The sequence below is a fragment of the Alternaria burnsii genome (genome assembly GCF_013036055.1).
Source record: "Alternaria burnsii strain CBS107.38 chromosome Unknown 746, whole genome shotgun sequence".
NCBI lineage: Eukaryota > Fungi > Ascomycota > Dothideomycetes > Pleosporales > Pleosporaceae > Alternaria > Alternaria burnsii.
In genome coordinates this window covers 2,201,662-2,223,485 of record NW_024066109.1, presented here as the reverse complement: position 1 = coordinate 2,223,485, position 21,824 = coordinate 2,201,662, and the positions used below count along the sequence as shown (strand labels likewise).

At 50.8% G+C, this 21,824-nt stretch overlaps 8 protein-coding genes across 8 annotated transcripts; 3 read left to right on the top strand and 5 right to left on the bottom strand.

Moving 5' to 3' along the window:
• Positions 1 to 175: 175 nt before the first annotated feature.
• Positions 176 to 716, bottom strand: GT037_003301 (uncharacterized protein; the record flags this gene model as incomplete). Its single annotated transcript, XM_038928348.1, has 3 exons — positions 176 to 211; positions 262 to 603; positions 666 to 716. 3 exons carry the CDS (start codon positions 714 to 716, stop codon positions 176 to 178), a joined length of 429 nt encoding a protein of 142 aa, XP_038789626.1.
• Positions 717 to 2,281: 1,565 nt separating this feature from the next.
• On the bottom strand, positions 2,282 to 4,925 carry GT037_003300 (uncharacterized protein; the record flags this gene model as incomplete). Its single annotated transcript, XM_038928347.1, has 4 exons — positions 2,282 to 3,488; positions 3,523 to 4,292; positions 4,371 to 4,711; positions 4,766 to 4,925. The coding sequence occupies 4 exons, from the start codon at positions 4,923 to 4,925 to the stop codon at positions 2,282 to 2,284; spliced, it is 2,478 nt and encodes an 825-aa protein (XP_038789625.1).
• A 1,097-nt stretch (positions 4,926 to 6,022) lies between these two features.
• GT037_003299 (uncharacterized protein) lies at positions 6,023 to 9,962 on the top strand (the record flags this gene model as incomplete). Its single annotated transcript, XM_038928346.1, has 3 exons — positions 6,023 to 6,232; positions 6,278 to 8,738; positions 8,824 to 9,962. 3 exons carry the CDS (start codon positions 6,023 to 6,025, stop codon positions 9,960 to 9,962), a joined length of 3,810 nt encoding a protein of 1,269 aa, XP_038789624.1.
• A 195-nt stretch (positions 9,963 to 10,157) lies between these two features.
• On the bottom strand, positions 10,158 to 10,921 carry GT037_003298 (uncharacterized protein; the record flags this gene model as incomplete). Its single annotated transcript, XM_038928345.1, has 4 exons — positions 10,158 to 10,530; positions 10,582 to 10,670; positions 10,719 to 10,817; positions 10,871 to 10,921. The coding sequence occupies 4 exons, from the start codon at positions 10,919 to 10,921 to the stop codon at positions 10,158 to 10,160; spliced, it is 612 nt and encodes a 203-aa protein (XP_038789623.1).
• Positions 10,922 to 11,601: 680 nt separating this feature from the next.
• On the top strand, positions 11,602 to 12,692 carry GT037_003297 (uncharacterized protein; the record flags this gene model as incomplete). The annotated part of the gene is made up of 3 exons (XM_038928344.1): positions 11,602 to 11,848; positions 11,898 to 12,024; positions 12,077 to 12,692. The coding sequence occupies 3 exons, from the start codon at positions 11,602 to 11,604 to the stop codon at positions 12,690 to 12,692; spliced, it is 990 nt and encodes a 329-aa protein (XP_038789622.1).
• Positions 12,693 to 13,155: 463 nt separating this feature from the next.
• GT037_003296 (4-aminobutyrate aminotransferase) lies at positions 13,156 to 15,714 on the top strand (the record flags this gene model as incomplete). Its single annotated transcript, XM_038928343.1, has 3 exons — positions 13,156 to 13,547; positions 13,992 to 14,423; positions 14,472 to 15,714. 3 exons carry the CDS (start codon positions 13,156 to 13,158, stop codon positions 15,712 to 15,714), a joined length of 2,067 nt encoding a protein of 688 aa, XP_038789621.1.
• Positions 15,715 to 16,311: 597 nt separating this feature from the next.
• Positions 16,312 to 18,795, bottom strand: GT037_003295 (uncharacterized protein; the record flags this gene model as incomplete). The annotated part of the gene is made up of 3 exons (XM_038928342.1): positions 16,312 to 16,921; positions 16,975 to 18,192; positions 18,239 to 18,795. The coding sequence occupies 3 exons, from the start codon at positions 18,793 to 18,795 to the stop codon at positions 16,312 to 16,314; spliced, it is 2,385 nt and encodes a 794-aa protein (XP_038789620.1).
• Positions 18,796 to 19,962: 1,167 nt separating this feature from the next.
• GT037_003294 (uncharacterized protein) lies at positions 19,963 to 21,208 on the bottom strand (the record flags this gene model as incomplete). The annotated part of the gene is made up of 4 exons (XM_038928341.1): positions 19,963 to 20,414; positions 20,465 to 20,771; positions 20,819 to 21,018; positions 21,070 to 21,208. 4 exons carry the CDS (start codon positions 21,206 to 21,208, stop codon positions 19,963 to 19,965), a joined length of 1,098 nt encoding a protein of 365 aa, XP_038789619.1.
• Positions 21,209 to 21,824: the final 616 nt, after the last annotated feature.

Genomic DNA, 21,824 nt, shown 5'->3' with positions numbered 1-21,824 from the left:
CCAAAGGTACGTTGGGCATGTGATATTTTATTGATGATGAATGGGAAAACGAATGTAGAGCCAAATGAGTGTATCCGGGAAGTAGAAGTTCTCGGCAAGACGCCGACTGATATCGACGCTGTTGCTATCTCGAAAGCAAGTATGTCCACATGCTGTCGTAAATCTCGTCAACCCTCTAGCCCTGAGCCTCAACGAGAATTTGCGTAGCGTCCTTCACAAACTTGTCAGCATACTTATCCCGGCTCAGAGCTCATAACTTACACAGCCTCCGCCACTAGGTGCGCACTGCGATCCACCCGTAGAGGCCAATTGACAGTTCGAAATTGCCCAGCGATTGTACTTCTTGTCACTTTTGCGGTATATGTCGACGACGACTTGGCCATCCTCTGCGTGGAGCCAAGTTACCTGATGGTCGTCATTGATATCTATAGTAGCTGGTCCGTTATCCCTGTCGAATCCTTGCTTGCATGTGTCAGCGAAACCCGCTGATCCGTATCCGCCCAAAGAATCGTCTGAGACGATGACGTTGCAGACGGGGATGCAGCAACCACCGGGGCATCCACCAGCTGCGCCGCCGTCGCTAATGATCACACCGGCATTGGTCTAATGGTGAAATTAGCTCTTGATCAGCTTAACGCAAGAGTGAGAGAAGAGGGAGTGTGTACCGTCGCGAGGAGCGCGAAGAGGGCCATACTGATGGACTGAATGGAAGGCATTTCGATGTCTCTTGCTAGTCGGATAGCTGTTGTGAATACTGTTGAAGATGTAAGTGAAGTTTGATGTGAGGTTCGAAGCTGATACTTATACCTTTTGAATCAGACCTCAATCGTCGATTGCTTAAGAGCCTGACACTGAGCACACTCTTAGTGGCAATGTATCCTGGCATTACTCCACTGTGACTATAGGAAGGCGGTTGCTTATGGTGATATCCGGCTACACAAGAGGGCGATCGCTTATAGAATCTTAGCAAGTCAGTCGATATCCGTTCGTTTTGCACTGAACCTCGAGTATTATTTTACGTAGTCCTATCAATTTTCCAAGATCTGTAACATGACATGTGCTCGACTCACAGCGATAAATGAGAATCGAGGTGGTACCCCAACTAGTCCTTAGCGCATCGAGGTAGTCATATTTGAATGAGAACCCCTGTCTTGAAGCATCGTACACTCACTGATCAAACTGAAACATAACTGAACTACTAGCTTCTTTTCAAACTACTTGTCTAGTTTCTCTTTTTTTCCAAGGACATACCCTCGTCATTATCATTTCAACAAGATCGAATTTTAAGGCCTGTTTTCACTCATCTTGACAAGCGTACCGATGATCATATCCGAACTGACTTAGGTAGTAGTGAGCAGCTGAAGTAGTCGGAGAAACCGGAACCATGCGGGTACTGTGACTTATCGAAAGCGGACAGCAGCTCGCTACGAGATGTTTTGTCAATGCTTCAAGACACATCCTAGAGCCACTCGAGGGCCTTCCCAGTTCAGAATAGTTTTTCCAATAAGCAGCGTAGTAAAAATCTTGACCAATGGTACTCGAATATGAACAACAAGACACTTGCCGATCAAATAATCCCGAATCCGTGTAGCGCTCGCACTAGTTTCTGCAAGCGAACCGACCACAACAGTCTCTAGAACGATACGAGGCTGCAGGAATACTTCCAGGCATTTTATCAATCTTCAGGCTATTGTTCGCAATCATGAATGTCGATGCCGATCATCGCCAGCCTAACAGCCTTGTCACTGAGCTACACTTCTTTAGTATTATATTCCAACTTCAAACATCAGTATTGACTGATCCATGTCTTCTACAATGCGGAGAGCACTAGCTGTAGTCCACATAAGAAGAAACGGTTTTTTCCGCCTTGTTACGCCCCACGGTAGTTGCTGACGATTCAGCCCTTATGCGGGATTTACCGTACCGAAGCGGGGTGCCTCACATCCCACATAGGCAAAAGCCTTCTCAGATTTCGCGAGCGTCATGTGTCGGTTCGGATGACGTCCCAGATCGAGATAGTATGAATCCTGCGCCGAAATCCTGCCGGCAGGGCGCAACCTTTATGACCAAGCTATTGTCAGTGTCTCCACATCGGCAAGATACGCAAATATGGTAGCTACGCCAGTCATATGAATATATTCAGCATTTGATTGGAATGATTAAGAGTACAATGTGACTGTAGTTGTACAGTTCTCAAACCGTGTGTATGGAGTCCTCATTACTTGGCAACTCCTTTGGTCATCGTCCAGGTCTATACACGACCCTACTCACTCTGCCCCCATTAACCCAGGCAGAATTTTTGATCCTTTGTCTTATAGACACCGTAGTATGTCACCACATTAGTACCCCTAGAGGTAGCCTTGTCGTTATATTTCGATTGCAGAACCCCAATCGTAGAGCAAAAGTAGCCCTTTCCTCTACAATCACCGACTGGATCGTTCGAAACAGTTATGCATGATGGGAGACAAGCAGAGACAATCTTCGTTCGGCCGGAGCATGTCACCTCCATGTCACGACACTGGCAATTGCTGTTGCAGAGCGTGATCTCACCAGCAGATCTTCTATTGCTAGGACCGTCGAGAAGTTCAAATGTTGCGTTGTCGGCAGATGGCGATGGCGAGAAATCGTAAACTGCGGGTGCGGCTGGCGTAGCTGATGGAGGTGGTTTGGCAGACGTCTCGTTACGGGCCGTTGGATATCCTGTTGAATCTTGGACACAAAGAGTTGGGTCGTCCCACGCTGCACGAGCGGTGTAGCTCCAAGGTTGTGTCATGTTATAGACCGTCTCAAGCGTGTAATAGATACGACAATCGGCAGCCTGATATTGGAACTGCAGCGGCGTTAATTCTGTGCCGCGCACTTGATTCCGGATTGTGAAACCAGCGTAATTGATCCACATCCCTGTATCCGTTCGGTTAGGCAGTTGCGAAGCTACCTCAGGCTTGTCAACTGGTAGATACTGCAGCCCTGCATCGAAATCGTAGTCGAGATCGTCAGAAGAGTACGAGGCGGCGCCACGAGTGCTTCCGACTGCTTGCATAGGACTGGACTTAGGCTGACCACCAACGACAATGGTTTTGACTCCGGCATGGTAGGTCATGAACTCAACAAAGACAGCACATGCTGAGGAGCAGAGGCCGTCAGTAAGAATGACAATTTCTTGAGGAGCCCAAGGTGGTGAAGTGTTGGTGATGGGATCGTCGGGGTTGTATCCAAATGGATAGTCTCCGAATGCGGCATAATCAAAATCCGTATCGGACAAATCGTATTGTTGACTGTCTGAGAAGTTATCACCATTGCTGGTTTCCGGGCCGTAGAACTCGCTCCGAGACGCAAAGTCTTTTCCAATAGCGGCGTTGATCCGATTGGTAACGATCCACTCGTTCGACGCCCAGTAGTAGTTGTCAGGTTGATTGTGCCCTGACTGATCCCACCACTCTGTATAAGCTTCACCAAGGATATTTCTCAGCTCGTGACTGCGTTGACGACTTGCACCGTTAGGTTCTAGATTCGGAAAAAAACTGTCTGAAGGTATCGTAGGCAAGGAAGACAGTGCCCCCGTAATTTTGTTGTAGATCAATGATGACACGAGAAGCATGGCTTTGTGACGCATTACCGATGAAGTCGTGGATCGCTTGCCGAAAATCGGATGAATCGTCACCGTCCTGAAAGAAGGAGGGTATGCTGAGGACTGCAGTGGATTTGTAATCTAGCATATAGCTAGATACGATGCCCCCTCCTACGACCGAGAGATCAGCTTGGGTGGTCATGGGGGTATTCGGGTATGCACCAAAACTGTCCATGCACCAGTTTTGGATTGATGTAGCTCCATCTGTGCAATAACTTTCCAGTATCGCTGTAAAGTTGAAACCATCGTCGCTGTTGTTGGTTGGAGGGACAACTTCGTCTTCCATGGTTGGCCACCACTGCTCGCCTTCACGGTAGCTGTCTGGCAAGAATCCTAGGACAAAGTAATGATAGAAATCGCCGCCAGTGGTAATAGGTCTTGTCTCTCTGCAACCGACGCAGAGTGCCCACCAGACGGATTCGACGACGGTACCGTTTTTGAGGGTGAAATTGAGCGCATCAGAAAAGGCTTCGTTCCCAGGGTAAAGCTTCGGTGATTGGAATATACTCGAGAACCCCTGAATATCCATTGCAGGGCTGTCCATTATTCCGTTCCAGTCGGCATTTGGTTCTAAGAAGCCTTGAGAGTTCTGTTCGGCAAAGCTTTCCAGATATTCGATCACGTCAATGCCGTTGATATGGGTCACAGGTGACGCTTTATACTCCTATAATGCCCAAGCTTCGTACAAGTCTTCGTCAAGGTAAATTTCCGGGGCTTGTTTGCCATCAACGGATGCACTGACAAGCCCAAACGAGCCAACAAAAGAGAACGCCGAGAGAGCACCCGCATTGAGAATGACATGTGTGTCACGTAGTTGATGGACCAGGAGCTGAAGTTGTGTTTCAAACTCGTATTGATTCTTGTAAACAGCCCCAGCCACGTTCTGCTTGATTTCTTCTAGGGCTTGGTTTACGTCGAATGGTGGTTGTTGGTAGCCCACGGGCGACGCTTTGAGATATCCCAGTGTAGATTGAGATTGCAACGTCATGTTGTAATAGTCGAGAAAGCGTATTGCGACAGCTGGGTTGAAGGGAATACTCTGCAAGCACTCGTACACCAGTGATGCACGGAGTAGCGTATAGTCTTATCCACTTATCAGTTAAGGCATTTCCTCAAGTCTTGTAACATGATATTCACCATTGTTTACAGCGACAATGATGTCTCCGCAAGCGGTAGAGACAGCGTCTAGGGAACCTGTAGGAGACTCAACTTGCCGAGGGGCGAAGGCACCCTTCAAAGGTTTCGCCGACCCATATACCGATAGGTACAATATACCCAGAAGCGTTATGAACGACATGGCGAGCGACTAGAAAGTGTCAACCGAAAAGGGCTATGTTGCTCGTAAACGGATTGGGTTTTCTAAACTCTTAAACCTGATGTATTGCATCCCGTGTGACACTCCACAAAGCTTACCGATGGCGATTTAAATCAGTGGCGTGCATCTGCTTAGCACCCGCGATGCTTGCGGAAATCAAAAATCTGCATGAACGGTAGGCTGCCAACATTTAGTAGCGAATCGAGGAACACTTGCTCCTGCCAAGTTAAGAACCCACCAATTGCCACATGCGCAGGGAAAAGAGAGCTGCATGGATAAAGAAGATCGCGAGATGCTCTAGGTCTGTACCGAGATTGCGCTAGAATGTTATTATTGATGTGTGGGTGCTTGCGTGAAGCACAAGGCCTGGCGGAGTCATCTTGCCCGTCAGCTGCACTTGACCCCCATAGGACCTTTTGGCCCCCTCCACCTCGGGAAATCGACTAGGTAGGTCGCCTAGAAGCACAGCTTCCTGATTAAATGTATTTAAGTCCCTTGTGAAGCTGGCCAGGAGCTGCATAGCCCCATGACTAGCTGATTATTCCAACCGTAGATGGAAGCTGGGTAACAGGAACCCGTCATGTAGGCCAATACATGAACGCGGCCCAGATTAGCACCTGTTAAACCAACAGTGTACACAGCTGAGGAGTGCATCTCGTGGGATGGAGTATTCGTCTAGTCACAGATGGAAACGTTCAAGATTTGAGTAGACAAAAGAAGGCAAAAGAGGGCAGATGGGAAGAGGGATCGAATTCAGGACCAGGCAGATCTTTTCGATATGATGTCGGATCAAAAAGGAAAATGCTGTATATAGCTGGCCTTTGCAGCGTTACATTACCTAAGCTTCCCGGTGGCACACAAGCTGTTGAGAGGTGTCTATTTGACGATTACGCGCCGGGTCAATTGACCGGCTGCCTGACATGAGCCACATGCACGGACGTCAAGGGAACGAGGCCGACCCACTGAAACACCTTGTCCGTCTGGCTCCCAAAAGCAATGTCTGTAACTTTCAAAGAACAGTAACGAATGGGTGACATGTTCTTTTTGGAAACTTCCGCGGTTTTGTGGCGCCTGTAAACATGTCGGACGCCGCAGCTGGAGTCGTTCCAGATCCTTTCGCGCCACAAAGTCACGTACTACACTCAGCCTTAAGCCGAAACACACTACATGGCAGCGACTACGATCACACTTTGTTTGACAACTTCTTCGCATCCCCAGCCTTCCGCGCATGGTCTTCAGGCAGTAGATCCTGGCAATTACATTGCTATGGAGAGCCTGGATGCGGCACAGTGAGTTCCTGGGGACATGACAGAAGATATCGCTCACCATAACAGACGACTATGGCCGCTCTCGCCGCCAATCATCTACCGTCTAGCATAAAAGGAGCCAAAACAGCCGTCGCATCGATTTCTATCACTCAACATGTGTGGTCGACCTCATTGAATTTCGTTGAGGACCTGTTCCAGCTCATATACACTGAGTTTGGCACTGGGCCCAGTGCAGACTATGAAGCATACCAGGATGCGTGCTACTCCGGTGACCCGGTAATTGAGCGGATTCAAAAGCTGATTGGAGCTTTGAGTGACGTCGCCGCTGGGGCTTGCAAGTTTCTCATCCTTGATGGATACGATCGCATCAACGAAGCATTACAGGCGTCTGTTGATACACAATTCTCTGCTTTAGAATCCAGCGGATTCAACGTAATCATGACTCGGCGAGTTCCAGTCTTCTTTGCATCTCCCCATCGACGATGCGACGGATGCGGGCAGGACCCCCTTGATGTTTGGTTCTCATGTACGACCTGCAAAATGGTCGATCTGTGTTATGGCTGTGAGAAGAACGGACACCTAGGCAGAACCCACATCTGCCCGGTGGATAGTCTCAGGGAAACCTACCAGCATTTCAGCATCAAGTTAGGTTATTTTAACATCGAGCGTCTGCTTGGAAAGAAACTGAGTATGCACTATCCCAATATCCAACCAGAGGATGCGGATCGGATTGTCGACTATATCGAGTCGAAAGCCGCTGGCAACATAACATTCGCATTATTGTATTTGGAAGATATCTTTACCCAGGACAAGATCTCCACTTTCAGCGTGGATCGAGTCGGCGACAGGCTACCCAGGGATATCATCGCTTATTTCGACACCGAAATGAAGTTTATCGAACGTAAACCGAAACCTCAGCGCTTGCCACCATTACTTGCGATCGCTGCTGCTGTAGACCATCAGGATGGAATTCCATTCAAAGAACTAGAACACTGTATACGCCTCGCGCAGAACACTTGTTCGAATCTAGACTACCCCAGATCTGTTCAAGATGTCTTTATTGCAGGAAACGGATGCCTAATTGACCCGCTCACTGATGACCAACGGCTGGATATTTGTTGCAAACCCGCGTTTCCTCTGTATGTGAAAGAGAAGTACAATAATTCATTAGAATGGGCAAGACGTCAAGTCCATTCTAGCGCAAAGGGAAGACGTGGTGCTGTTACACCACAGCAGTTCGAAGAGATATCCTCACCGGTCGAAACACCTGGTCTTTTAGGAAGCACATTCGACACGTTAGCAAGCGAAAGGCCTCCTCCAACTCCATTGATGAGCTTCGAAGATGGTCTCCGCATCCGTGAACTCGATGGTACATTCGATCGGGCGATATTCCTCAGTAAGGACGAAAAACCGGTCCAATCGCCACCTAGGCTCGACAGCACCGAGTATGTACCTAGCATGGCTCAGGGTATCATTCCGGTCCACAAGCCTGAAAGAAAAGTCACGCAACCGGACACGGTATCAACCCAGCCCCAGATACAAGTGTGCGAGTTTTGTGTCAGGAATGTATTAGAGTCCGGTGCGTCCTCCGGTCAGCATCGTCTTTCAATGGATGATCTGAGTTCTGTCATGAACCAATGCACGTTTTGTACCTCGCTCTACGGTATTATGAGAAATCCTCTGCCCAACACTGTAAACTGGCCATTGTATCATTGGACCCTTCGAGCACTGCCACGCGGCAGAGAGTTAAGAGGATCGATGATGTTACGTTTTTGGTCTTCTCATCCGACAATCACAACCAAGTCTTTCCGATTCCTGCCGGGAAACGATCTGGATGTGCCTGGGTCCGAGCATTTACCAGGAACAACAGATCTAGACCTTAGTGGCGGTACTCAAGTTAACAAATGGATGGAAACTTGCATGCGCGATCATCAAGGCTGCAGTAAAGCCTGGCACGCCCAGCGATCCAAACCTTTCTTTCTTCCAACACGACTTCTGGATGTCGACACTGGAGATGACAATGTTATCCGCTTAGTAGATACCCAGATAACCAAGGCCAAGGGACCTTACTGCACGTTGAGTCACGCGTGGGGACCACGAGAGAAGCCGTTTCTTACTACTACTGTGTGGAATATGGCAAAGCATTTGATCACAGGTATTTTCCTAGCCGAGCTTCCACTTAACTTCCAGCACGCAATACGAGTGACTCGTTTCTTGAAGGTGCGGTATATCTGGATCGATAGTCTCGCTATCGTGCAAGAACCTTTTGGTGATTTTGCCAGAGAAGCCAATCTCATGCACAAGGTTTACCGGTACTCGCATTGTAACATTGTCGCAGCGGACTCAGAGGATGCATACGGCGGCCTCTTCAGGGACCGTACACCTCATGAGATCCTTCCGGTCAAATATCATGGTACTAATGCATCTCATGATTTGGGGACGAAAACTTGGACGATTGTCCCAGCGGACCTTTGGGAAAAGGAACTTCTTAACTCCATCATATATTATCGTGCGTGGGTGTTTCAAGGTAAGTAAAGCTCAACGCTTCTTGATATGCTTGCCATCGCCGGACTATCGTGATGTACTAGGAGCTGACTTCGTATAATCAACAGAACGTATTCTCTCTCCTCGCATCCTTCACTTCACAAAACATCAAATCTTTTGGGACTGCGGTACGCTCTCTGCCTGTGAGGTGTTCCCAAATGGCCTTCCCTTCCCTCTCGATCACAAAGCAAGCATAGATCGACATTGGAGAGGACGGCTAGTCGGAAGTACTGTCCCATCCAACGCTTTGACTGGTGTTAACGATAATGAAAGCTCTTACACTTTCTGGATGTCCGCGGTACAGAACTACACGGAATGCAATCTGACTAGTCAGGGTGACAAAACCATCGCAATCTGGAGTATCGCGAAGTTGCTGCGCGACGTAATGAGAGAGCAATACGCCGTGGGCATGTGGTCTAAAGCGCTCGAGGAGCAAATGGCCTGGAGAGTACGAGAAACTCAAAAATGTGAGAACATGCCAGAGCTCGATGCCAGTATTCCTAGCTGGTCATGGGCAAGTGTAAAAGGCTCTATTGTGCCTCAATACCGGCTGGACCTGCGATCATATACAGTCACGGATCACGACGGGGCTATGGTCAAATTCACAGTCGACGAGGAAACTAGGGAAGGTGATAAGGAGCCTAAATTAGAGAGGAAAGCGTTGGAACTGAGGACTCGCATCAGCTTTGGTCGGCTAACAAGTGTGGAAGAGGACGTTTATCGTCTCCAAGTCTTGGGCGAAGCCTCCAGCGGCCCCATCGAAATGGACGCCTTTCCCGATGCTCCACTTTCAACTACAGCAATCGACCCGCAACAATGCGCATTCATGATCCTTGCCGCATCGGTCACTTCAAAAAACATCAGTGGCCTCCAATTAGGCCTACCTTCTTCTTCCGAAGCATGTCAGACGTACTCCGGGATAGGTCTTCTCCTCGTCACGCACTCTGCCTGGTTCTCCAACCAGGAAAAACTGCACCATGAATACAAAAGCGCGCTATCAGGCTTGAAGCCATCTCGAGAACAAGAATGGCGCCTAGATGCCTTCGCGAAACTCATGTCCCAGCAGTCAGAAAGGATTATGAATATGAAGGGGAACATTGCAAGCGTATATCGGCGGATCGGAGCGTTACAGTTTCGCGATATAGACGAGCAAGCCTTCAAATCCTTGACAAACGACCAGAACCTGGACAATATTTGGTTAGAGTGAAAGGTTTGTTTGTGTAAAGCTCATTTCCACATCTACCAACATTAGTTGTAAATTGATGTCAAAGAACTCCCATTCTGTCAAGACCAGATATCATTCCATCTGAACAATACTTCTCCAGAAGAACCTCTCTTCCGTCATCGCATCTGCAAATTTCCACCGTCAACACCCCTTGCTTGTTGCTACATGTATTCGTGATCAGCTGTCGCCCCGAATAATATCCTCCTCCCATGCAACACCCAACCAAACCTTGTCATCGTTACCAGGGTCGACCTTATCGAAACTCATCTCTGTTCGTATCGATATAGGAAACAGCTCGTCGATCAACGCTCGCATTCCTGCGTTGAACATCTTAACAGGTGGGTCGTCGCCGTCGTCCATATCGTCGTCCACCAAATGCGACTGGTAAAGAACTTTGATGAATGGGTCTGCTTGAGCGATTGCCGCACCAGTAGTGTCAAGGTATGAAGCCGTGTACCGCTCAAATGATTCATAGACGTCTTTCGTCGCAACGAGGCAAAGGGGATGTTGTAGGCCCGATGGCAAATCTCCCCATAACGAAGAGTGGTGTCTATCGAGATCAGTCAGGCTGACAAGCACATGTATCTTCTATGCGACTTACTCTTTGATGGCTGCAGGGTCCTTGCCCTTCAATCCCGGTTCGTCAATAAATCTGCAACGCCAAAACTTCTGAGCCACCCGGACATCATCCTAATTCGAATAGATAGCTGCCAAGCGGTCGAAGCTCTGGTAGTTCACATTCGAGAACGTCTCTTTGAACCTCTCCCAAGCGTCGCCGTCTGAAAAAGCTGCTCGATATACGACGAACCCCCAATCTTGCTCCCAGACACAAGAATTCTTCAGTGCGTCAACAAAACCTGCCGGTATCTTTTGATCCATTGGAGACGAACTATAGTGGCGGTACTGCTGAGGACAGGGCGCATGTCCCATGACTGCTTCATGATGACACTTACATATCAAGGGTTTTGGGGGTCTGCAACACTATTCACTTGTCGTGGAACAGAGCCTAACAAACACGTGTAAGGTGTCGAGGGCGGGATTTCGTAAAGATCGTGCGACTGTAGACTTAGCAATCGTATAGCGCAACAGCAACATTGTACAGGTATACACGACACTAGCTCCACTAGAGCCCGTGGAAAAAAGGCGGGGGTGTTTTGATCGTCGTCGAGGATAAGGCGGGCTGCGCATGCATGCAGGTGCGTCGTGGCGTTTTCAGCCTCGCGACGATTCGCATACAGGTCACCTTAGCGCCTGGTAGGTGGCATTCGAAACCAAGTTCACAGACGCACTCGAAGTCTTCATTAAAAGAACTGCCAATGTTTTAATCTCACACTTGTATCTTGATGAGAAATTGTCATCTGAGAACGCAACCATAGAAGCAGAATCTCTATGAATAGGTCGAAGCAGTTTAAGGAAGATCCTCCTGTGTTGGCTGTACTAGCGCTGTAGCCACCAATATTGTGGCTTTCGTTAAGTGTTGAAGACTGGTTCCGGATGCCATTTGACCCACATGGAAATGATAAGAGCGTATCATCGCACAATTACTAGGTTGCTACTTAATGGGCACCGTCTACATATACTTCAGGCGTGTTTTGGGAATTCCTGTACATAAAATACAGCCATGACTTCAACATCATCACCAGAAGCAACGACGATTATAAGCGACCAAGACATCATCAGCGGCTACAACCGCGGCTCTATTACTTCCGTATTCGAAGCTCCACCGTCATGCACTGAAACTATTACTTTCGCCTCGAGCGCCTTGTTCCTCGGACATTGGGGACTCAACTTTGACCAAGCGTGTTATCCTATCGCTTCCAATCCATCTGCAACACCGGCACCATCTCGTGGATGGGAAGCCTATTATTGTGCGCAAAAGTTGCTTCAGTCGAGATGCATCCAGCTAATGCTAGGAAGATAGCCCGGCGTTATGTCCTGCCGATTGGACTACTGCTACTACTTTCTCAGACATTGTCCCAATTTACCCGTCGCCATCGGCATTCGCCCTTGGATCCGCTACTACAGCAGCTATCTGCTGTCCGTCGTAAGAATCCACAATCCAAGCCCGCCATGCAAAGATTCTGATCAGTTTTTAGTGGGTTCTCATTATATCTGCAGGGTCATCTCTGCAGATCCTGGATCACAGCTGACCAGGTGTTGACACTAGCAGTATATGATGATCAATTTAGCTCCAGCACTTTGAGCATAAGTACGCAAGTCTCATATTCGTATGTGATAGGCGACGGCGTGCCTATCATGTGGCAAGCAACAGATTCTGCTGTACTTGAGCGCGCTACTATCACGACGTCAGGTCAAACAGTTGAGGACACAACACGAACATCGCCAACCACATCTTCGACGGACACTGTTTCGTCAAACGAGACTCATGCACCATCGCCAGGTGGCCTGTCGACAGGTGCGAAGGTCGGGTTGGGCGTTGGCATACCAGTGGCTGTTATCGCATTGCTAGCGATTGGGATTTTTATCATGAAAAGAAAACGAAGATATCGAATAGCTAATGAGGCCACCGCACAAAGCCCAGGATATAACGTAGGCTACGAGGACACACCACCAGCCCAAGCATATGAACTTCCTGGACATGGTGCTGCTAAGTACGGACATGAGTATCAGGGAGCTCCACAATATCATGAGATGCAATCGAATCCAGCCAGAACAGACACTCGACATGAGCTGCCAAGCGTGTCGTACTAGAAGTATGCTTATGCTACGAAGTCGTTAGCCGTTCTGCCTCTAGACAGCCAACATTTGATGAGGCTTTGGGTGGATTTCTAGATATACTTGCATCCAGGAGGAAGGAATAGAATACTGTACATTTCAGCAGATCTGAATCCTGCTGAGAAGGACCGAGACCGATTACGACGCCCTGAAGCACAAAATCAAGACAGCTGCGCCTCGCTCGCCTTTGGTGGGCACAGCGATCTGCAGCTGACATGTAGGGCTGCCGACTACATTTTGGTCAAGGATCGACAGGCATCCATTTCCGACATGCGCATACATGCCTAGCTGATTGTTGCCTAATGTTGGCTGCCTTGCTGCGAATAACAAAAGCACGCACTGGAAACGTATTCCATCGCCAATCTCATCTTTTAAGCAGAAATATACCTTTCTACAACCTCTAGCGATACATAACGGCTCCAAGATACGACCAAGCGATATGGCGCAGCGTTATCAGGCATGGAAAGATCGCTCCACCATGACCGAGCCTGGTACAGCATCCTGGGACGTGAGCATCAGCGAGGCCGACTTTGCGAAGCTCATAGCCGGTTTCGAATCTCAAAGTATGGACGACAAATGGAACGTATGGAGCGAAGAGGAGAGCCATGGCGGGGACATGCTCGTCCACTTTGCTCGAAGCTGGACAGGCCAGAAAGTGTGGATACTTCATTTGGAGGCGAATGAGGGTGAGGGCAATACCGGAGGAAAGATCAAAGGCATCACCTGGGCGCAGAAGCTAGGAGAAATTCATATCTCGGAGGAGCAGGGCAAGAGGGACGCGACCATCATGAGCAGAGCCCTGCTCGGCTGCGAGGTCGAAGCGCTTCCAGAGTATGACTTTCGTGATCTCCACAAACCTGCTTCGACGGATGCATTCAAGGAGCGACAACGACAGGAGCAAGGCAACGGTTCTGGAAACAAGGCGCCTGTTTGATGTCTGGATGTTGGGGATGTCGCTGGCGTGCATGGCGTATGCGGCGTGTAGCGGATCACATTGCCAATTTCTATCGTCTGGAGTTGGTTTAGACAAGGGTCCAATGTGGGTCAAGCGTTGGGGAGCTCGCTTGGACGAGCTTTTGCGGGGATAGCAACGGGTTAGGGCCGGTTGGTCATGGAGCTCTATCAGCAGTATCAAGGGTAGGAGATAAAAGGCTCTGGAATAGTATAAGATGCGATACCGCTCTTATTCATAACGCTTCCTCCATTTTCCGGTAGTCTACTTCTCAATTGTACTCTCCGACTTGGGCCGTCTGACTGTTTGTTGTGGCAGAGCAGCTACTGTTACGCGTCGCGTCTCCCCGCATTCGAGCTTCGAGCTCCCCGCAGCATCATCACACTCTGTGCCATCTTTCCTCGTCCAATAACAACAACAACAACAACAACAACAACAACAACAATACCGGTAACGACCACCATGGCGTCGCTCATCCGCAATGCTGGACGTCTTCGAGCCCCATTTCTTGGTGCAAATGCTCGTGTAGCCCACAAGGCACCAATTGCGCCACAGAGACGATATGCTTCGGCAGCAGCAGCGGCCGTTGCAGACAGCGGAGAGCATTCCTTCTTCCCAGATGAGCCCCGACAGCCAATTGTCAAGACGGAAATCCCTGGCCCAGAGAGCAAAAAGGCCATTGAGAGACTGAGCAAGGTTTTCGACACCAGGAGCTTGAACATGATGGCCGACTACTCCCAAAGCTATGGCAACTAGTATGTTTGACATGCTACCAGGAGTGAACCGAGACTGACAAGTATCAGCATCGCAGACCTCGACGGCAACGTCCTTCTCGATGTATACGCCCAGATTGCCTCCATCCCCGTAGGCTACAACAACCCCTCTCTCCTCCTGGCAGCCACATCCCCCGAAATGGCCTCTGCCATCATCAATCGCCCCGCGCTTGGAAACTTCCCCCAGCACGACTGGGCCGACATTCTCGAGAGCGGTATCCTCTCCGTAGCTCCCAAGGGTCTCAACCAAGTCTTCACCGCCCAAGCCGGCTCCGACGCAAACGAACTCGCCTACAAAGCCGCCTTCATGTGGAGGCGTCAACAACAACGCGGTGGCGCCTCGGCTGATTTCTCCCAAGAAGACATCGACTCGTCCATGAACAACAAAGCCCCAGGCGCCCCCGACATGTCCATTCTATCCTTCAAGACAGGCTTCCACGGCCGTCTGTTCGGCAGTCTGTCAACCACACGCTCCAAGCCCATCCACAAGCTCGACATCCCCGCCTTCGACTGGCCACAAGCCCCCTTCCCAGTCCTCAAGTACCCCCTCCACGAACACGAGGCAGAAAACGCAGCAGAAGAGCAGAGATGTCTGGACGCAACAGAACACATCATCACCACCTTCCACAACCCACCCGCCGCCGTAGTAATCGAACCCATCCAGTCCGAAGGCGGCGACAACCACGCCACACCAAACTTCTTCCGCGGCCTCCGCGAAATCACCAAGAAACACAACGTCCTCCTCATTGTCGATGAAGTGCAAACCGGCGTCGGTGCAACGGGAAAGTTCTGGGCCCACGAACACTGGGGGCTAAGCACGCCACCGGACATGGTTACCTTTTCCAAGAAGGCGCAGACAGCTGGTTATTACTTTGGCAACAACGATCTCCGACCCAACAAGCCGTACCGTCAATTCAATACTTGGATGGGCGATCCTGCGCGCGCGATCCTCTTCCGTTCCATCATTCAGGAGATCAAGCGCATGGATCTTGTTAATAGCACGGCTGCCGTTGGTGACTACCTCTTTGACGGTCTCCAGAGGCTGAGTGAGAGGTTCCCCCAGGAGATTCAGAATCTGAGAGGAAAGGGTCAGGGCACGTTTATTGCGTTTGATAATGTGCGCCGGGATGAGGTGCTGAAGAAGGCCAAGGGCGAGGGTGTCAATATTGGTGGCAGTGGGGAGAGGGCGGTCCGGTTGAGGCCCATGTTGATTTTCCAGAAACAGCATGCTGATTTGTTGCTTGAGAGGTTGGAGAGGGTATTCTTGTCATAATCTGGTCAGACTGCGTTTACAAGTATAGGGTTTTTTTTCTCTCTCTTTAGATGGCGTTGGTACACTTTTTCTTACAAGGCGACAATTCTTTTGGGAGATTAAAGAGTGCATGAGGTTTTTCCCATCAACACAAGCCATGGGACTTGAAAATGAATTGACATGTCAAATATGATGCCGTTTACAAAACTTGTTCTGAAATTACTTTTTTAAAATTCTTGTCTCTCGTTTTGCTCGTTTATTCCATGCATTTTCGGGCCCTTTCCGCTTCCTCCAACTCCAACTCCACTTCACTCCAACCCAATTATCTATGACATAGTCCAACAAAGAAAGAACCAAGAATGAATTTGGAATAGGTGACCGGCTCAGGAAGACAGATGGAAAAAAAGAAGAGCAAGTCCAGCCAGGCCAAACCTCGTGGGGTATCAGAGTTGTTCCAAACAAGGGAGAGAGAAAAACCACCCGCTAAGTAGACAGTTCAATGAATCAACAAAACGCCTGTCAACAAGAACCCGACATGGGGAATGTGTGTGTGTGTGTGTGTGTGTGTCTGTGTGTAGTGGGACATGATAATGAAGCGGGCATACAAACACACCAAACTTACTCCGGCCTGTCCAGATTAATCCTCAATCGATATTCCAACCCTTCCTTCTCACAATACTCACTCAGGAACTTGAGCCCAAAGCGCACAGCCTGAATAGGCGTTGTATCTGTAGCGAGCGGCAAAAAGTACGGACCAGACATGCGCGCGCCACTAATCTTCTCTGGTTCGCGTGCGAGGCGCGCGTTGGCTTCTCTCGCTGCATATGTCTTCTTATACAGGGATTGCAAGTCTTCAATCGGCAGGGCAATCCTCGCGTCCTGGTAGTGCCGGTTCATCTTGATCGTGTGGTCGGCTAGGAGCGCAAAGTTCTCAGCGAGCGAGTTGTGCTGGCGTGTGACGTCTGCGTTGTTGGCGGCGTCCTGGGGGGAGTCGTGGGATACGGCTGACTTTGGGTTCTGGCAGCGTTGCGAGACGTGTGTGCAGATTGCCGAGGCGATGATGGAACTGAGGTATGAACGTAAGCCGTCGAGGTGTTGGTGGTCTTTTGTGCAGCGGCTGTAGGAGAGACAGAGAGGAAGGAGCGTTTTCCAGGTTTGCTCCACTTCTCCCGCGCGACCGCGGAGGTTGAGAGAGAGGTCTTGGGCGGCGTAGGCAGCCATGTATGCACTTGTCTAATTAGCATAGTTTGTCGACAAAACAAATGAGGATCATGGACGTACAGAATACATTCGAGATTGGTCACCGCAGCTCTCTTCTCGTCTTGCTTGGAGATCTTGCTACCACCTGTCGTGAGGATCTTAGTTGCTTCATGCTTGAGGGCTCTTCCCATCTGATTCAGCCTCGCAGACGTCTGTCCCAGGAGTGAGATATCCACCTGCTTCTTGTTGTTGAGAGGGGCAGATGTAGGACCAGCCTTGTGCTCCGTCTTTGCGCCCGCTGGAGTTGCGCCAGATCGGCCGGGCGTTGCGTCATTAGTGTTGCTTTCTGATGACTGACTTCGTAACATGTTGACTGATTTGATATCCTTCCTAGGGGTGGCGTACTGATTCTGACTCTTCTGTGCACTCGACTTGGCGGATAAGGCTGGAGAGGAGATATTTTGGAGAGGGGTAATGGGCCCTGAGCCTGCCCTGGGACGCTTAGTGGGTGGTACCGTCAAAGTCGCATCCTCATCCGGCCGTGGCCGCTTCTCAGCAACCTTTGTACTCGCAGGAGTTGGTTTTGCACCTGCATTCGGCGGGGGCACCGCCGGCGTGGTAGTCTCTCCGCGACGCGCAGCGACTTTTGGAACTGGCTTCGTCTTAATGACAGGCCGGTCTGTGACTTTGGGCTGTGTATCTATCGCAGTAGCCTTGGGCGCATCGTGGCGCTCCTTCTTCTCGGCATTAGCTCGTTTGGATGGCAGGCGGAGGATTTGGCCAACGACTGGAGCCTTGGTCTTTGAGAATTTCAGTTTCACGAGCATACTAGGGTCTGTTGATTCGGCTTGACTGACTGGTTCGGGGTTGGGCGATTTGCCGTTGATAGAGGCTGAGCGCACTCGGTTCTCAGACTTTGGCGTGCCATTGGACTGTTGAGATCCACTAGGCGGCACGGCCAGCGTCTGACTCTTGCGATCTGACGATGATACAGATGCGTCGGAGTCTGCGCGCTTCCGTTGCACCTCTATCCTATCCAGCTCGGCCTGTATGTTGGAGGGGAGTGTGGGGGACAGAATGTTGGGGAGGCCGTAGGGATTACCCATTGGTTCGTGTACTGGTGACAGGAGCGGGGGCAGGCCATGTGGTGTTGAGCTGGACGGATCCGATTTCTCGACCTTACCCTTGGAGCTGGTAGTCTCGCTCTTCTGTGTGGAGGGGGCGCGCGGCCGAGTCGAGGAAGGGGCATCACCGTTGGCTTTGCTGACAGGGTGCTCGTCGTGTGAGGTGCCAGAAGTCCTGTTGGTTGTCAGTAACATGATGACATGTGGAGCGGTGTACACACAATCTTGGCGACTTGGACTCGGCCTTTTGGGAGGGCACAGACAGCTTCTCAGACTTGCTAACCCCATTCGCCTGTTTTGATGCCTTATCTGTCGCAAGGCTGGGCGAGCTGATCTTGACACTGGGAGTATTGGGGCCGTTCGCTGGCTTGACCTTGAAGGCTGAGAGGTTCGGTTTCTTCTTCCCTGGCTGGCCGTTTGCGGTCTGAGAGCGCGCGGGCTCGGGCTCGGGCTCGGGCTCGTCGTCCTCGCCCGCCTGCAGCTCGAAGCAGTCCTGGCATGGCTCGCGGTAGAGGTAGGTTCTGTACTGTAGATGCTCCTCGTCCGACTTCCATAATCTTCCTATCTTCCAAGCATTGGCTTGTTGTTGTGAGTAATACCGGTACGGGTTCACCGAAGGCGTCGAGAGAATGTAGGGCGTTCGCGGAACCGCCGTCTTTATGCGCTTGAAAATAGCGTCGAGAGCGTCGAGCTCGCCTTGGTCGTCATCGGAGAGGTTCTTGCGCTTGAGAGATCGCGTCGTTTCCACGAGAGGCTCAGCATGGCCGGGACCTGACATTGCGTGTTACCTCCAGGTAGTGGGTGTTGCGTCGGTCGCGTGTCTTTGTGGTGTCGCGGGCCGACGACGGTAGGTGCAGTGGAACGACGTGTGGAGATGGAGGAGCATTAGAAGAGGCGCTCGAGCGGGGATCTGTTGTGACGACGCCGTGGACGCGGTGGGTGGTCGGGGTCTAGTCGAGTGCGCGTGGACAATACGAGGCCGACAATCGCTTTCTGTTCGCATCTCCTCAGTACAATAGATCCACATGGTCGCGCACGCGGATGTCGGGCGCTATCCCTCTCTCTCACTCTCACTCACTCACCGAAAGTACGCGATGCTACCGTTGGTCGGATCGGCTGGAATCGGACATGGCTCGCACACGAACCCCGTGATAATGCGACGACGACGTGTGTGATCCCAAATAACGACAATCTAGTGTTTGCGACAACAGCGTGGTGGAGAACGACATGTCGAGGTGGACATGGCTTGGCGGGAGGCTTCTCCCGCGCGCTTCAGCCCTGGCCGGAGCCTCTGCCATCGACGATTGGCTGTACTTTGCCCCGACCCGCACCACATCACTTGCAGATCGCTTTGTTTTGGACATGTTCAACGTGGGCAACTTTCTTCTTTGCATGATGGAGAATCGACACTCGCGAACAAGAGTCTTGTTCATTCCAAGCGTCTGTTCTTGTCTACCGTCGCTTGCTCGGGACCTCCCTGCTGTACCGAGCGATCGACATGGATGACATCAACGCCAACCGACATCCACGCGTGTGCAGCGCACCACGTATATGAGCAAACCGGGTTACCACCTGGACATGTACAAACCCGTAAAGGGTCCAGATAGTAGTTTCAGTTTCCATGACAGGTTTCAGGCCGCGCATCTTGTTGGTGGTTTGTATTACTGTTGTTTGGATCAAGGGGTTGTTTCGCACCATTCCAAGGTTACCACTGCGGCAGAAGCAAGCACCGCTTCGGCGATAAATCATAAAGCGAAAGTCTGAATTTCTGAACCAAACGCTTCGTAACGATAATTCTATTTATTTAAAGTTTCTGGACGCGGGTACATCCCAAGATCCTGTGAAAAGAAAACACAGCGAACCAGACGGCGTAGTGGTCAAGTTTGGTAGACATGGTTTCAACCAAACTTGTGCGCAACACAGTGAAACATGGTCACCCTCCAACCTACAACTCTTCGTCGTCCGTCTCGTCATCGTCGTCGTCGGCTGCTGTTACACCCCTACTTCGTGTTGGCATTCCCATTCTCTTCACAAATGGAAGCGCTCGAGGTGGTGGCACACCCTTGCTCTCGGTGGCTTCGCTATTTGAACTCTGTGCGACTGAAGTTGATCTGAGCGTTTGGGACAATCTCGCTGTTGCAGTGGACGCAGGCTCGTCCTCCACATCTGTTTCGTTGTCGGACTGCTCTGGAGTCATGGGCTCGGGCATTTCATCGTTGGACTGCTCTTCGGCCTTGGCTTGGTCAATCTCCATCTGGTCACTGTCTGACTCTGGTACTACATCTGGCTCTGCTGACTGTGCAGGAGCTTTGCGCTTGGATGTTCGTGACGCGCCTGCTCTGCGGGTTTTGGTGTCTGCGGTTTTGGTGTTCGCTCTCGAAGACTGTACAGCGGCCGCTAGACAGTGTCAATATAGTGTACGTCACACTCGGTCATAGATATCTCACTTGTTGGCTTGTCAACCTTTGCGCCTGCTAGAAGACGGCTTTGATCCCGAATCTTCCGCTTCTTCTCGTTAAGGAGCTGCATGAACTGCTGGAGCATGGCAGTCTCGGTCTCATGTTTGGTCTTGATGAAGTCTTCCAGCTGCGCATTAAGTTTGGCAATGGTCTGCTGCTTGCTCTTGACTTGCGCCTCCAAGTCGAACATCTGCTTCAACGTTTGGGCGTGCGCCACGGCTGACGCCTGCGCCCATTCAAAAGGGTTGAACTCAAACTCATCGTCTTCTGGTAGAATGATTTCACCCAGGGTGACCTGCATACATGAGCCGAATTCCCAAGGGATTTGGATAAGCTGTCCACCTTGATGTTCTGAACGTCCTTGCGAAAAGAAAGCTCAAGGCTCTTGTTTTTCAGGGTGTAGACCATGCGAATGCCGTCCAAAAGGGCGGCTTCGCCGAGTTCTGGCTGTTGCTGGAGCAGAAAATGAGACACGATGGTGGCCCACTCATGGTCGCTACCCTTGAATTTGTGTTTAAGTGCTCCGAGATTACGGTGCTTGACTGAGCCGGGTCAGATGGCGAACCACAGTCGTGCTGTGGATACTGTCTTACTCGAGGTGACATATGGGGTTTCGCCCTCGCATCCCACCAATCTCACATCGAGAGGGTGACTGCCCTCCTGCAGGACTTCGATGACGACAGTGTCTCCGCCGTTGGCAGGCTCGACTGGCACGATGTTGCGGGCGGACATTGATGGATGTACCTGCACTAGTCGACGCGGACTGCGGAAGTGTGCCGAGTTGGAAGGTTTGGTGGTGTTGGACTAGGAAGGGTAGTGGTGTTGGTCTAGGAAAGGGTACCGGGCGTTTCAAGTGGTAGGGGGAACTATTGAAACCGTAACTTGAACCACCTCTACCTGAGACAGGACGCGAGGGTTATATTTGCAGAGTCGCGTGGTGGAGGCCTGCTGGCGGACGCGTAGAGGCTCGGTAGGCGCAGGCAGCACCCGCCAGAATGAAGGTTTAGTGTTTGTTGTTCAGGCATCCGCCTGGGACGCGATTCGCAGCCGATCAGCGCCAGTCCCTCAGAATAGCCACATATTCGGCGCAGAAACAAACATGGGCAGCACCATGTCTGGAACTATATAGGCAACGACCGCCTGTATAATGCGGGGGCAGAATTGCACAATCTGTTCCTGCATATACCCTCCCGTCACGTAGGACACATCACCGCCGTCATTGTCTCCCGTGCTGCAGGGGTGTGGAGTCTGTTGTTCTTATCGACACGCGTGTCGTAGCGTGCGGGCCACTTTGCGGGCCTTCCTTTGTCGACTTACCGCCTTCCAGCTCGCGTAGCCCTGCAGGAAC